General features: G+C 49.3%; 1 protein-coding gene across 1 annotated transcript in view; it reads right to left on the bottom strand.

Annotated features, from left to right (window-relative positions):
- Positions 1-14,470, bottom strand: part of ARHGEF38 (Rho guanine nucleotide exchange factor 38) — a 113,381-nt gene that overhangs the window by 11,490 nt on the left and 87,421 nt on the right. The window contains exons 8-13 of the mRNA XM_006151161.2: positions 11,117-11,221; positions 8,792-8,914; positions 5,100-5,411; positions 1,483-1,626; positions 515-713; positions 130-389 (exon numbers count right to left, since the gene is read on the bottom strand). Coding sequence (XP_006151223.1) covers positions 130-389; positions 515-713; positions 1,483-1,626; positions 5,100-5,411; positions 8,792-8,914; positions 11,117-11,221 — 1,143 coding nt within the window. The remainder of the gene's footprint in view (positions 1-129; positions 390-514; positions 714-1,482; positions 1,627-5,099; positions 5,412-8,791; positions 8,915-11,116; positions 11,222-14,470) is intronic.

The raw sequence follows: 14,470 nt of genomic DNA, 5'->3' as shown, positions 1-14,470 counted from the left end.
ATTCTATCTCAAAAAAAAAAAAAAAAAAGACACATTTTCCAACCAGTTGTACAGCAAGGTGGAATGCAGTCAGAAATCCAGTATTTCAACTGCCAAGTGTTTTCACATCGAGGAGGTTCGAATGCTTACCTGTTCCTCTACTTCCTGAAAACTGTCAACATCAGTGCCATTGGTCTCTAACTTTCCACATGTGCCACTAAGAGACGAGCTGCTGTCGCTTATGCTGCCTTCTGGGGTGCCCGTGACACTGTCTCTCGCTGGCCGTGAAGACACAAAGAGGCTGATGTTGTCGAAGTCATCCTCACGGAGCCTGCTCTCGGCATCCCCCTTCCGCGCTCTGGCTGGATTGTAGGGTTTTAGGAAAGAGGCGTACACGTACCCTTTGGCAACTAAATAGGAAATAAGAATCGAAAGGCCACGTGTATATTCTTCCCGAACTTGCACTCGCAGCTGCATACAGAGGCCCCAGGGAAGTCCCAACGAGAAGACGAGTGCAAGTTCTGGAAAAACTTACTTCCGGTGTCAACAAGCCACCTGCTGGAACTCCCCAGGGGGTCTTTCTGTTCCATGACAGCCACCAGCTCTCCTTCCAGAAGACTGATGTCCTGCTCCTGTGTCACGTTGCACCTGCGCTTGGCTTGGTAGAGCTCCTCTGCACTGTAGGTGCACAGAAGCTGGGAGCGGTGACTGTCCGTCTGACGTGGCCCTTCTGGCTGGGAGACGTGAGGACACTGGTTTAGATGGGTGTGTGAGAAGTCCCAACTAACTATGTTGGTAAATATTTCTTTGGAGATTTTCAAAATTTAAAAATCACACATTGATCTGAGATTATGTCAAGGCAGAGACAGAGACAGGTCAGGTTGTTCAGTGAGAAATTCTCTACAAGCACAGAGGGCAGGATTGCAGAGAGGAGGGCAAGGTCAGCCAGGCGGAGGAGGCAGGTTCTAATCCCTCTCGGGTGGTGAGCTACTTGTTAACCCTTTGCCATCTGTAGATAATCCCTCGCACATCAAGTACTTGAAAACTACAATTTGCTTGAGTAAATCAGACATGCGTATGTGTTTTTCTGGAAAATGACACCAGCAAATTTGTCAGAAGTCTATAGGCCCGAATCTTCCCACCTCTGGCACTAAGTGACTTTAAGAAAGCCACCTCAACCCTGGAGCCCTTTCTTATCTATACAGTGAGAGGCTGGGCTATATGATTTATCTCTATAAAATTATGTTCCACAAAGATTTACTCAGGGTCTACCTTGGGTCTACTACCTCAGGGAATGCAGGGTACGTCACGCCCCAAACCGGAAAATAAATCAATAAAGCATGATTTTTTTGAAGCTGTAACAGAGATAAGACAGAGTTAAGCGACTCTATTGAAGCTACAGAAGGTTGGGATGAAATGAGTGTCGGGGAGATAACACGATGCTGTATTTCCGACCAGACAAGAAGCGGGATTCGCCGCTGTCACGGGTGCCGCCACGCTCACCAGACTCTGCACGGGCTTTTTCTTTTCAAAGCTGAGTTTCCTCTCAATGAAGGTGGCACTGTTGTCCTTCACAAAATTCAGATTCTGAACCTCTTCCAGCACTCGGTTCTGAACCACGGAGATGTCTGGGGCCGTCAGTGGCACCTGCAGAAGGAATGACATGGCGTTTCTGACAGTGAGATACCCGTTGCAGGCTGGGTGCAGTGCAGCTGGGGGAGCAGCTGAGACGTGGGGGACAGTGAGAGCAGGGCACCTCTCGAGCTTAGAGGTGAAGGCGGTCTGATTCGCTGCATCTGGAAACCTCAGTAAAGTAATAGGGAGCTTGGGGGGCACAGTTTGTTTTTCTGCTGTAGGGTGTGTACACTCACCACAAAGAGGGAGAGAAAGAGAGAGAGAGAACTGCTGGGGGTGGGGGGGTGGAGGGCTTTGTCACACCACAATCCCTGCTCCATTCTCCTCTCAGGATTTTGGGTGCACACGCACACGCACCTGGAGTGTTTTTTCAAGCCTCCAGGTCTGAGACTCAGACTGCACGGTCAGTCATGTGGGATCTAGCTGCCTTAACTACCAGGCCATCAGCTGGCCTGCTAGCAGAAAATGCACAGATTCAGTCCTAAATCAAAGAGCAGGGGCCAGCAGATGGCACAGCAATTACGCCGCTGGACTCTCGCATGGAAAACCACGGTCTAAATCCCAGACTCAATGGCTTTAAAATCATGCCAGGTGCATGAGTGTGCATGCCCAAGATCCCAGGAGGAGAATGACGAAGGGATTGTGGTGTGGCCATCCCCATAGGGGGGGGATTTTTCATTTTCCCTCTCACTGTCTCTGTCTCTCTCTGATGAGCACACACACCCTAAGGCAAAAACCTCTACCAAAACAAAAATAAAAACAAAACAAAAACAAACAATAATCACCTTTCTAGGGGAAAGGCTCAGGAGTTGATGGTAGTGAGCTCCTCCCAGTGGAGGCGAGGATAGTGACCAGGGGAAAGAGGCTACACAGATCAGCAAATCCTTTGAGGTGCTTCCTATCAGGAGGCAGAGTCCATGTTCTGTGTCTAAAACTGGGTGGGCCTTGAGGGTAGCCTCCGTGGGCAGAATGTGGAAATTTGTGGACAGAGCGGGGCTGCAGTCTGAGCTGCAGGGTGAGGCCAAAGAAGACCATGCGATGCCTGCTGGATTCCCTCAGACACTCGCCCAAAGAGGCTTCCATCACCACGGGAAGGTCTGCAGTGCAGCCACCGCAGAAAGAGTGCACTGGAGGTCCGGGGAGGAGGGTGGGCCCCACGGTGCAGAGGTTAGGTGCTGTGCATAGAGGCCTCCTGTATGGCTGATCACAATTCGAATCCTAGCCCCAAAGCCTTGAAAAACACTCTGAGCATGTGTGCATGCATGCCCCAAATCTTGATGGGTTGGCAAAGTGGAGGAAAAAGGATTGCAGCCTGAACACAGCCCACCGGGGGATCTCCCTAACCTCCTGCAAGCACACACACCCACTGGCTCTCCTTAAGACTTTCCAAATGTGAGATATTCTATCAGATTGTCTTCCTGCAGAGATCTCTTCCAGAGCTTTCCAACCCTCTCCAATCTGAGGTAATTGCCCTTTTTATGATAAACTATAATTCTGGGATTACACTTCACATCATCATTTTTTTTGGGGGGGGGGAGGTCTTTGCTACAAGGGCGTGTGTGCTCGCCAGACAGAGAGAGATAGAGAGACAGAAAGCGAGAAATCACCCCCCAGGGGGATGGCCACACCACAATTCCTTCTCCTCCATCCTCCTCTCGGGATCTTGGGCATGCACACACACGCGCCGGGCGTGAGTTTTAAGCCACCGGGTCCGGGATGTGAACCGCGGTCGACTACATGGGAGTCCAGTGACATAGCCATTACACTAACTGCTGGTCCCCCCACATCATCAGTTTTGTAAACAGCCTCCTTACTGGATTTTCCCTCAAATGCCCTGTTAAAGTGTGTTATATTGTCATGATCCCAGGGTCATTACGGTAGACAAGTCAAATATTCTCAACAGTGAGCGTGAACTCAGCAGAGTGTGCAGACCAGCTAGAGATGCTGCAGAAACTCTGTGCTCCTGTCCACGCTGAGGCCACATGGATGGGCCCAGGCCATGACCGAGGCCTCCCAGTGCCTGCCAGGTGCACGTGCACACACCTGTCATTCTGACCCACTGAGACTGGGACAGATCACAACAGTAAAGACAAGGCGAGAGTTTCTCTTTCCCTCCCTGAAGAAATACACATAAAAGAAAGAAGAAATGGAGGAAGAGAAAGAAAGAGGAACAGAGAGAAGGTAGAAAGGCAGAAGAAAGAGAAAGGAAGGGAGGGAGGGAGGAAGGAAGGAAGAAAAGAAGAGAGGGAGAAAGGAAGGAAGGAAAGAAGGAAAGAATGAAGGAAGGGAGGAAGGAAGGGAGAAAGGAAGGTAGGGGAGGAAGGAAGGGGAGAAGGAAGGAAGGGAGAAAAGGAAGGAAGGAAAGAAGGGAGGGAGGGAGAAAGGAGGGGAGAAAGGAAGGAAAGAAGGAAGGAAGGGAGGGAGGGAGGGAGAAAGGAAAGAAGGAAGGAAGAAGGAAGGAAGGAAAAAAGGAAGGAAGGAAGGGAGAAAAGGAAGGAAGGGAGGGAGGAAGAAGGAAGGGAGGGAGGGAGGAAGGAAAGGAGGAAGAAGGAAGGGAGGGAAGAAGGAAGGGAAGGAGGAAGGAAAGGAAGGGAGGGAAGGTGGAAGGAAAGGAGGAGAGAGAGGGAGGAAGGAAGAAAAGGGAGGGAGGAAGGAAGAAAAGGGAGGGAGGGAGGGAGGGGGAAGGAAAGAAGGAAGGAAGAAAGAAGGAAGGAAGGAAGAAGGAAGGAAAGGAGAAAAGAGAGGGAGGGTGGGGGAAAGGAAGGAAAGAAGGAAGGAAGGAAATAAGGGAGGGAGGGGAAAAGGAAGGAAGGAAGAAGGAAGGAAAGAAGGGAAGAAGGAAGGAAAAAAGGAAGGGAGGGAGGAAGGAAGGAAATAAAGAAGGGAGGGAGGGAAGAAGGGAGGGAGGAAGGAAGAAAATAAGGGAGGGAGGGAGGAAGGCTGAGGACGTTTCTGGGCGGGAACAGGAAAGCAGGCCAGGACCAAGCAGACTCCGGGGGCAGCTTGCAGGCGTTCATGGCTGAAGACAGCCACCCATCACTTAATGGCCTGCCTGTTTGACTATCACGAGGTTTTGTGTTCCACTCTCCAGTGAGGGAACCCCTTTTCCCAGTCTGTGGGCATCTCGGGAATCCCCTTAGGAAGGGAGGGAGGGAGGAAGGAAGAAAATAAGGAAGGGAGGGAGGAAGGGAGGGAGGAAGGAAGGAAGAGAGGGAGCGAAAGAGAATATTACAGGAATTTAGAATATTAGGGGGCAGACAGAGCTGAAAGGCTTCCATATCTGAAAAGCAATCTCCAATAAGAACTGCAAATGTGTAAATCCCTTTAAGCCTGAACTGGGAAACCCTCTCTGTGCTTCTCGTGGCAGAGAGAGATAGAGAGACCACCTGGCCGGCTTCATTTAAACCACGGCTGCCCGCGCCCACGCGGCTCAGGGCTCGCCCGCAGGGGCGCGGTTCCAGGTGCCAGGCGGGAGCTGCGCTTACCGGCCCCGCGGCGGAATGCGCCTGCTGCGCCCGGAGCATCAGGTCTCTCAGGAGGGTGACATAGCTGCCCAGGCAGCTCCGCAGGACCCTCCCTGCCGCCCGGTTGAACGCCTGCAGCTCCTCCACCAGCTGGGCGTTGAGGGCCTCATACTCCTTTTTGGCCAAGTCCGACTCGTCCCCTGCCGACCGCTGCAGGCAGCCGTTGTAGTCCAGCAGCTTGTCGTAGCGTTTCTGGATGAGCTTCTGCGGCCCTGGGAACAAGGAGAGCAGGGCCGCCAGGGGGGTCAGGACGAGCCTCTGCAAGGGAGCGGCCTGCCAAAACAAAGAGGGCTGTTACCCCGCGCGGCTCGCAGGCGCAGCCCCCGGGAGCGCCAAAGTCCGCGGGAAAGCATCCCACGCAGAAGGGTCTATGGGTTTTGTCTACTTAAAGCTGTCCGAGGGCTTCACCAGGACTCCAGGCTCGACCTCTGGGCCCGAAGAGAGAGCAGGAAGCAGAATGCAACGTTGAGCCCACTCACCCAAGATAGAACTCCACCTCCTCTGCGCGCCCATCGCTTTTGCCGTTGGGGTCATCTCCTTTGACACCTCCCCTCCCTCTCCCCTTCTTTATAATCCCAGAGCCAAGCGCTCGGGAGGCGGTGGTGGGGGTTAATCTTCAGGCTCTGACTACTAGGACTGCATCCGGGACCCACCGTGTCGCTCCTACCCTTTACTGGCAGCAAGGAATTTAGTGGGCCTGGGAGGGGACTGTACTTATTCCTCCCACCTATTCCCAGGGGCTCCAAATCCGGCTACCCTTGGGGCTCATTTGAGTTAGAGGAACTGTATTCCCTCTACACAGGGTCACCCTTAATAGGGACGTTTTGCCTGTGAGGCTTTAGGGACCACAGGGTGACTTCCTCTTTAATGCACTGAAGCTGACGCTCATCCGGGACCTCAACCTCCTGTTAACGCTCAGCCAGCCCCGCGCCACCCCTTGACTACCTGGGTGTGCTTTCTCCTTTCTCCTCCCCTCCCTCTGTTCTGAAACACGCTGGCGTCCTGTTTGCTGACCGCCCTGCCTGTCCGTTATCACCTGCGCTAGGTTACTGATCCTGTCTGGAAACACACGAGTAGGTTTCTCCTTTGAACCCCAGAGGGCCCAGGGAATCCGCTGGGGAGCAGCAACTTTTGTTAATGAACTCAAAAGGCCTCTAGTAACTTTGTCTGAGCTCATGGGAAATCTAGAAGAGGGAAACCAATCTCTTATTGGCACCAGCAATAACCAACACAGATTAAATTCGATGTCCGGCTTATGAGATAATCGATATACACCTGCAGACTGTCTAATGAGTCCCTTGACCAAGCAAAGGCTCTATTTACTGTATCAGGGATAAATTGCTCTGTGTGTGACTTCACTGGATTCTATAGGTAATCTAATTGTCATTTTACTATCTATATTTATATATTTTCAGTGACTCATAGATCAACCCAATGCACCTACACATAAGAATTGCGGGTGATAAAAATGCGAATCAGATATATTTTAATATTCTGTCCTTCACAAAATGTTTAGCTCTATATAACTGAATGTTAAATAAGAACAACCTCTCTGCCTTTAGATAGATTTCGAGCGCTTACTATAGAAGTGTATTTTATTGCCAGAGGGCATTGCACTCACCAGAGAAAGACAGTGGAAGAGGGAAAAAGCACCCCCAGTGGGTGTAGTCATGCCACAATCCCTTCCCCTCCGTATTTCTAACCTGTCAGGATTTGGGGCACATGTGCACATGCACCCAGTGTGTTTTTCAAGCTGCTGGGGCCGGAATTCAAACTGCGGTCAACCCTGTGGGATTTGGATCCCTTAGCCACTAGGCTATGGGGCTCGCTCAATTTTTAAAAAGAGTTGTATGTATGTTCCTCATAAAGTAAGTTTTATATTGAGCTTTCAACGCTGTTCCTTTACCCTAATGAATCACCCATGTGGTTTTGTGCTAGGTAAGGCAGGACGCCGTCTCTGCATTCTCCAGACCCTGGAGCTCGCTCTCTGAGGGAGAAACTCGCAGTAGGCTCTCACCACGTGAGAAATATTTGTCAGCTGGAATGAACTGGGATGCAGATAAAGAGCAAATTCTTAAGGACTTTTCTAAACTGTGCTTCTGTACTTAGGCCCAGAAAAGACATGAAGAATGAGTCCCACATTTCTGTTCCACACGTCACAAAGCTGCCCTTGTTTACCTGTCCACGCACGCGGCTGTGATGACCTGGCGCTGGCATCTGAGTTCAGGTGTGACCCTGACTCTCCATCCCCAGTGCTGCAACGTAAGATGCACCTCCTGCCCTTCCCTGGCCAGGACTGTGTCACTTCCCAGGGGCCTGAACTCTGTGGGGCTGTTCGCTGGTTGGCACAGTGGCGTGGGGTGGGGATGTGTTCCTGAAACCTCCAGGCTGGCGAGCCCAGAATGCTGAATGCCCTCCAACACAAGGACCACCCAGTCAAGGTCAGCCAAGGTGGTCTGACAGCAGGAAGTGCCCCCGCCCCCAGGTAACGAGGGGTCTGGTACATCGTCTCTGTTCTTCCTAAACACTACCACAAAACATCAGTGTCTACAGGGGCGCGAGACACCAATTTAAGATCAGTATCCCAGACCAATTTACTACCCAAAGTTTTAGAGGCTCAAGGATGTTTTTATTATAACTAAGCCACTTTGTATAGAACTCTTAGAAAACAAATATTTTACCACAGAACAGCAACAACAGCAACAACGTGATTATTAAATAGAAACCCTATCTCAATAGGAAGGCTCTGCTTCCCAAAGAATTAACTGGGTGGGGGCCGGCAGTTGGTGTGGTGGTTAGAGAGCTGGATTCCCACATGGCCAACCATGGTTCAAGGTCTAGACCTGGCGATGTGCTCATGGCGATGTGCTCTCTCTCTCTCTCTCTCGCTCTGGTCAAATTTTAAAGAAATAATAATGAGTAAAATTAGATTAAATAATTTTTTTAAATCATTAACTGGATGTTAATAAGAATCACATCCTCCAGTGGGCCAGCCCCATGGCCTAGCAGTTAGGGAAGGCAGAGTCCACATGGCTGTTCATGACTCAGTCCAGCTCCAGTGGCTTGAAAAACATGTAGGGTCCATGTGTGCGTGGGTGCTAAGTCCTGACAGGCAGAGGAATGGAGGAGAGGGGACTATAGAATGGCCACACCCCACTGGAGGGCGCTTTCTCCCCTACTCCCACCCTCTTCCTCTCTGTGTCTCTCTGTCTCTGGCAACCCATGTACTTTCTGGCCAAAAAAGAAATAAAAAGAGGCATATCTTTCAAGAGCACCTTAACTCCTTCTGTAAGGACTCAGTGCATTGCCAAAGAATCCTTTAAGAAAATCAAATCAGCTTCCTAACCTAATAAATCTGTGCTATAGTACATGGAGACTTAAACCCAGTATTGATTTTAAAAGCTGCACAGACACTGACCACCCCCAGAAACGCAGTCTGTGGTCTTCTGAAATTTCAATTATAATGAAATCCTTATTAATCCACTTTAAAAAATTCAGTGATTTTTTAAAATCCTGTTTAAACCTCATAATTTTGACATTAGTATTTACTGCAGTGCGTGTTCTATTTCTATCTCCAAAAAAATAAATGAAAAGCAGCTTTTCTTCTAACCCCAGTATTTAACGTGCTTTTATCTGGGGTATAAGTAACTTACAAAGTCGTGACAGGGATTCAGGGCGTCCCTCGGCGTATCCGAAGAGTCCCCCTCGTCCTCGCCTTTGTCGTGTGCGATCTCCCCGAGCCCCATCACACTCTGCAGAGCCAAGGGCACAGCGTCCTGAAACCCAGGAGCAGAGAAGAGCAGGGCCAGTCCCGCGGTCAGTGCACTGAGCACATCCCAGACGCCGACCTCCATCGCAACCCTCCCTTCCCTCGGAGGACTGGGAAACAAAAACACAAAAAGCAACAGCAGCAAAAACCCCCCACACAGCAAGCATTTCATGACTACTCCACAGTCAGACCGCTTGTGACAATCCACGTATTTCATTCCTTCCCTGGGCCCCTCACTCTCTCCTAATGCTCTCTGTGAGTCCCTAAGTCTTGGTGAAGTGGAGTCCATCTTAAATTCCCTTCCGGGCCTTATTTTAGCATTCAGTTCTCACAGGTTCTTTATTTTAAAAAGCATTTCTCTTGGATTTCTATCATTGGTTATCTTTAATGATTTAAGGGCCTATTTAAGTGAAGATGCTCACATTTCTGTCGAGTCAAATCGAGTGAGAAGACTTTCCTCGGTGATGTTCCCTAGACGGTCTCTAAAGGGCAGGGTCCCAGCGCCTTCTGGCTGTTGTAACTAAGCTCTAGTTTTCTTTTTCTTTTTTCTTATTCTTTTTTTTTTTTTTTTTTAACAGAAGTCAGCACTTTAGGAAGAGGTTAGCAATCCTGAGTGTGAGATCGGGCTTTGCATCAGATAATAAGCGAGGACAGAATGGTGCCCAGGCACACATGACATGGAACCCTGTCTCTGAATCACTGTGCCCGTTGTCAGTCCTCGCCGGTGTGGGATTTTATCTAAGTGTGCAAACATCTGCTCCCAGAAACAGACAGCCAAAAGAAAAACTCCTGGGTAAGGTCAGGGGCCATTTATACACCAATTTCCGTGTAACATGACTGACTTTTCTGTCCCGTGGCTCCATTCTCAAGATGTTGGTAAGGGGACTATGTCTTCTGTGACATCCCTTAGAGGGACTCCTGACTGCTCTTTCCACTGAGAATAACTGCGCTGCATGCCCGTTGATTCGCGGGTCAGAGACTCCTGAGAAGGTCAGGGCAAACTCCTAGGGGACTGGAAATTGAGAGGTCATCTCGTCTTCTGGTGCAATGGTGTGAGTATTGGAATAGTGTGGTGTACATATTGTAGTTCTTGAAGCTGATTGTTAAATACTTGCTGAGGTGCTCGAAAGAGATACGTAGTATAATCAGACACACGAGTGGAAATGATTTAAGGGCCTATTTAAGTGAAGATGCTCACATTTCTGTCGAGTCAAATCGAGTGAGAAGACTTTCCTCGGTGATGTTCCCTAGACGGTCTCTAAAGGGCAGGGTCCCAGCGCCTTCTGGCTGTTGTAACTAAGCTCTAGTTTTCTTTTTCTTTTTTCTTATTCTTTTTTTTTTTTTTTAACAGAAGTCAGCACTTTAGGAAGAGGTTAGCAATCCTGAGTGTGAGATCGGGCTTTGCATCAGATAATAAGCGAGGACAGAATGGTGCCCAGGCACACATGACATGGAACCCTGTCTCTGAATCACTGTGCCCGTTGTCAGTCCTCGCCGGTGTGGGATTTTATCTAAGTGTGCAAACATCTGCTCCCAGAAACAGACAGCCAAAAGAAAAACTCCTGGGTAAGGTCAGGGGCCATTTATACACCAATTTCCGTGTAACATGACTGACTTTTCTGTCCCGTGGCTCCATTCTCAAGATGTTGGTAAGGGGACTATGTCTTCTGTGACATCCCTTAGAGGGACTCCTGACTGCTCTTTCCACTGAGAATAACTGCGCTGCATGCCCGTTGATTCGCGGGTCAGAGACTCCTGAGAAGGTCAGGGCAAACTCCTAGGGGACTGGAAATTGAGAGGTCATCTCGTCTTCTGGTGCAATGGTGTGAGTATTGGAATAGTGTGGTGTACATATTGTAGTTCTTGAAGCTGATTGTTAAATACTTGCTGAGGTGCTCGAAAGAGATACGTAGTATAATCAGACACACGAGTGGACTTTCTGCCTCATGCAGCTTTGCACTAACGAACTCATCTCTGCTGCAAAGCATGCTGGTGCCCCGAGTGGCAATGACCTCAGCAGAGACCTCACACTGTGGGACGTGGGCCAGGGCTGGCTGGAGCAGAGGGGACAGACCAAACCCACGTCTTCCCAGCGGCTTCTTCAGCAGCAGTCCCCGCCTTCCCAATGACCAGTCACAGTCACCCTTCAGAATAACCATGGGAAGGAATGCATTCTGCAGAAACTTCCAGAACACAAGGTCTCACCTACCTGGGTGTGTTGAAGGCAGGACGAGATGTTCTTCACACAGAGCCTCACAGTCTTTTCTAAAGACCGAAAAAGCTTTTCTTCTCTGTTAAAGGTATTGTCTTTCACCTGAAAATACAGTAAACTATTTCCATAGCTCAAGTAAATCTGGTACTGAGAAAATCAGTGCACATATTACCAAAAATTCCTCGTGGATATGGAAACCTTTTATGGCGGTGACTGTCTCCCCACAGTACCTCCGTGTCGGCACACAGCCGCGTGGCATTCGGTCTGCGCAGCAAAGCCACGTGACACGCTTACTTTGCTGTCGTGCACCTTCTCATGGCCCCGCCTATGTCGCAATGGTTATAAGGCTGTAAAGCTTTTCTCTGCAGATTTTTACAAAGTGTTTCCCAGAGGGTAGGGCATGTGCATACACTAGAGAGCGAGGGAGAGAGGTGAGAAAGCATCACCGTGGGGGATTGCCACATTGCACCCTTTCTCCTCCGCCTCTCCCGCCTTTCAGGATTTGGGCATGCACACCCAGGTGGCCAGTGCAAGTGGGTTTTCCACTCGACAGGTCCAGGATGTGAACTGCACTGTCACTCACATGGGATGCAGTCATCTTAAGCACCAGGCAATGGGCCGGTTCTAGGCAGAAACTAGATATTTTATTTTCTGTGTCTTGACTAAATCCACATGACTCTAAAGTAGGAGTTCCAAGGACCACCCTGTGAGAAATAATGCCCGTGTCTCCTGTCCTGTGACCAAGCCTTTCTCGTGTGTCTTCTTTTGCTGCAATGTACTGCTGTCCCTTTTCCGCCTTGCAAAATCCTGTTTTTAAAGAACTGCATCAAGTGTCAGCCGTTCTGTGGGTCGTTCCTCCATTCCCGTCGTTTCTGCCTTCAAAATCAATTGCCCCTCCATGTACTCTAGTAGTCCTCGGTAATTATCTAAGCTGCTCTCCACCGATGGAGTTCCAGTTTTGGAGATTACTTGTTTTAATAATAATATAGCTAACATTAATGAAATACTGAGTACGTTCCAGGCTGTGACAAAACTTCCTTTCCTTTTTCTCATTTTAAATCTTACACCATCCAATGGTAGGAAATGTGATTGATCCCATTTCAGAGATAAAGAAACAGAAGTTTCGGGGACCAGCAGTTAGCGTAATGGCTATGTCGCTGGATTCCCATGTAGTTCGAATCCCAGACCTGGTAGCTTAAACTCACGCCAGGCGCGTGTACATGCGTGCCCAAGATTCCCAAAGGAGAAATGGAGGAGAAGGGATTGCGGCGTGGCCATCCTCCCTGGGGGGGTGATTTCTCGCTCTCTGTCTCTCTTTCTGGTGAGTGCATGCGCCCTATAGGAAAAAACCTCTAAAAAAAAGAAAGAAAGAAAGAAAGAAAGAAAGGAATGAAGGAAGGAAGGAAGGAAGGAAGGAAGGAAGGAAGGAAGGAAGAAAAGCTTCAGGAGCTACAGCAGACATGGGTAACATTCCCCTCCTGTTTTTTATCGAAAGCACCCTCACCTCCAGTTTAAGTTTGGCACATAGCTGCCCCACCGAGACTACATTTCCCAGACCCCTTTGCAGTTTGCTCTGCCCTTGTAGGGACGGGGGTACACAGGGTGTGAGCAAGATCTCTTTCCTGAGTCTTGGATTTCCAACATTATCCTTGGAATTTGAGCGAAGACATGGCAGTAAGCCAACATCAACCAGGAGGATAACATGACCCGTACAGGAAGAGCAAGCCCGGGTCGGGGGAACAAGGTTCTAGAGGAGCTGGTCAAGCAGACGGTCTGGACTCCCCGCTCAGGACCTTGTAAAGCGGGAAGAGTAAATAACGACCCGCTTTAAGCTACCACACTTTGGAATCTCTTTATAGCAGGTGTGTGGCCATCACCCAAACTAATATAGGGGTTCGAGAACCTTCCCCACGCTAGTGTACTTGATAGACAGGATCACAGTTCGGATCTGAGCAGCCTGAATTCAGAACCTACACCTGCTTGTCCTCGCAGTCCAGTCTCTTACCCAGTGCCTGGAACACAAGGCGTGCGTGATGAATCGAATAGAATCTCCCTCTTGGGTAATAGCTTTACCCCCTAACTGTCCCCATATTTCACCTGGGCTGCTGACAAGTCCAAAATTGATTGATCTGAGATTTATCTCTTCTCCAGTCCAGCCTATGCAGCTGATTTTCTGATTAACCGTGAAATGCTTCACTGCTGACAGGACATCTTCTCACGAGATTAAGGGGAAAATCTAATTAATATCCCTTCAAGTTACTCTAACTACAATTCACTTTTAGTTCACACTTGAAAAATATCAAGAAGCTGATGATAAATATGCTAAAGGATATATCTGCTTATACAAAAGCCCGCCCAGGGTTAGAACCTGCCTATTGTTCTTCACATAGGACTGTCTTGAGTTGGAAGCAACATCCCAGGGACTGGGGGGACAGTTTGCACTGTGTTTAAACACGCCTATGGGACTATAATCTCTTATTAAATGCATTTCTGATTCAGTTTTATTATTACTGTTGTTTTAGGTTGAACTCCTTGATTGTCCTTTCCCTGATGGGTGACCATAACTGTCCCCACCACTCCACATTACAGTTCCACAAGGAGAGGAGGGGCTCTTACATATGATGGGCCCAGTGAGCACTTGAAGGATGTAAGAAATACAAGGGAATGTATGGCATGTGGTCTAGGAATGTGCGTGGGGCTACGTTGTGGTCAAGTCAGTGTGCCCACAAGCAGAAATGAAAGCGAGGCTCGGAAGGAAGACGTTTAATACATACAGTCCCAGGACGGAGGTTGGCATAGCCCCACAAGGCCACAGGGAAAGCTCCAGGCTTTGGGGGAAGCAGCGGAAGAGGAGAGTAAGAAGAAAGGCCAAGCCCAGAGCCTTTAGGGCAGGGCAGGGCAGAGGACAAAGTTCATTTGCTATGAATAATTCCATGGGCTCAGGCTACCAGAGTGGCCTTCATTTGCCTGGTACCTGCCCTGGGATGATTTGGGGCAGGGAAAATACCAGTTTAGTGTGTGAGAGTTAGGTAAGGAGGGGCGGGGGGGAGGGCCGGGCAGGCTGTGGACTCAGATTGGTTGGTTCGCATGTAAAGCTGTGTCCCCAGGTACTTGCTGTCTCTAAGAACTGACTGGCCATGAAAGGCCAGTGTCTTCTTGGCCAGCAAAGTATTTTAATATATCAAAGTATTACACAGCGGGACCAGCAGGTGGCATGGTAGCTGAGGTGCTGGATTCCCATATGGTCAACTACAGTTCAAGTCCTGGGCCTGGTGGCTTAAAACTCACACAGGGTGCATTCACATGTGTGCTCAAAATCCCAGGAGGAGAATGGAGAAGAAAGGATTGCAG

This window comes from Tupaia chinensis, unplaced genomic scaffold (genome assembly GCF_000334495.1).
Source record: "Tupaia chinensis unplaced genomic scaffold, TupChi_1.0 Scaffold000315_1, whole genome shotgun sequence".
In the NCBI taxonomy this organism is placed as follows: Eukaryota; Metazoa; Chordata; class Mammalia; order Scandentia; family Tupaiidae; genus Tupaia; species Tupaia belangeri.
The sequence above is the reverse complement of the archived record's forward strand: the minus strand, read 5'-3'. Positions and strand labels throughout refer to the sequence as shown.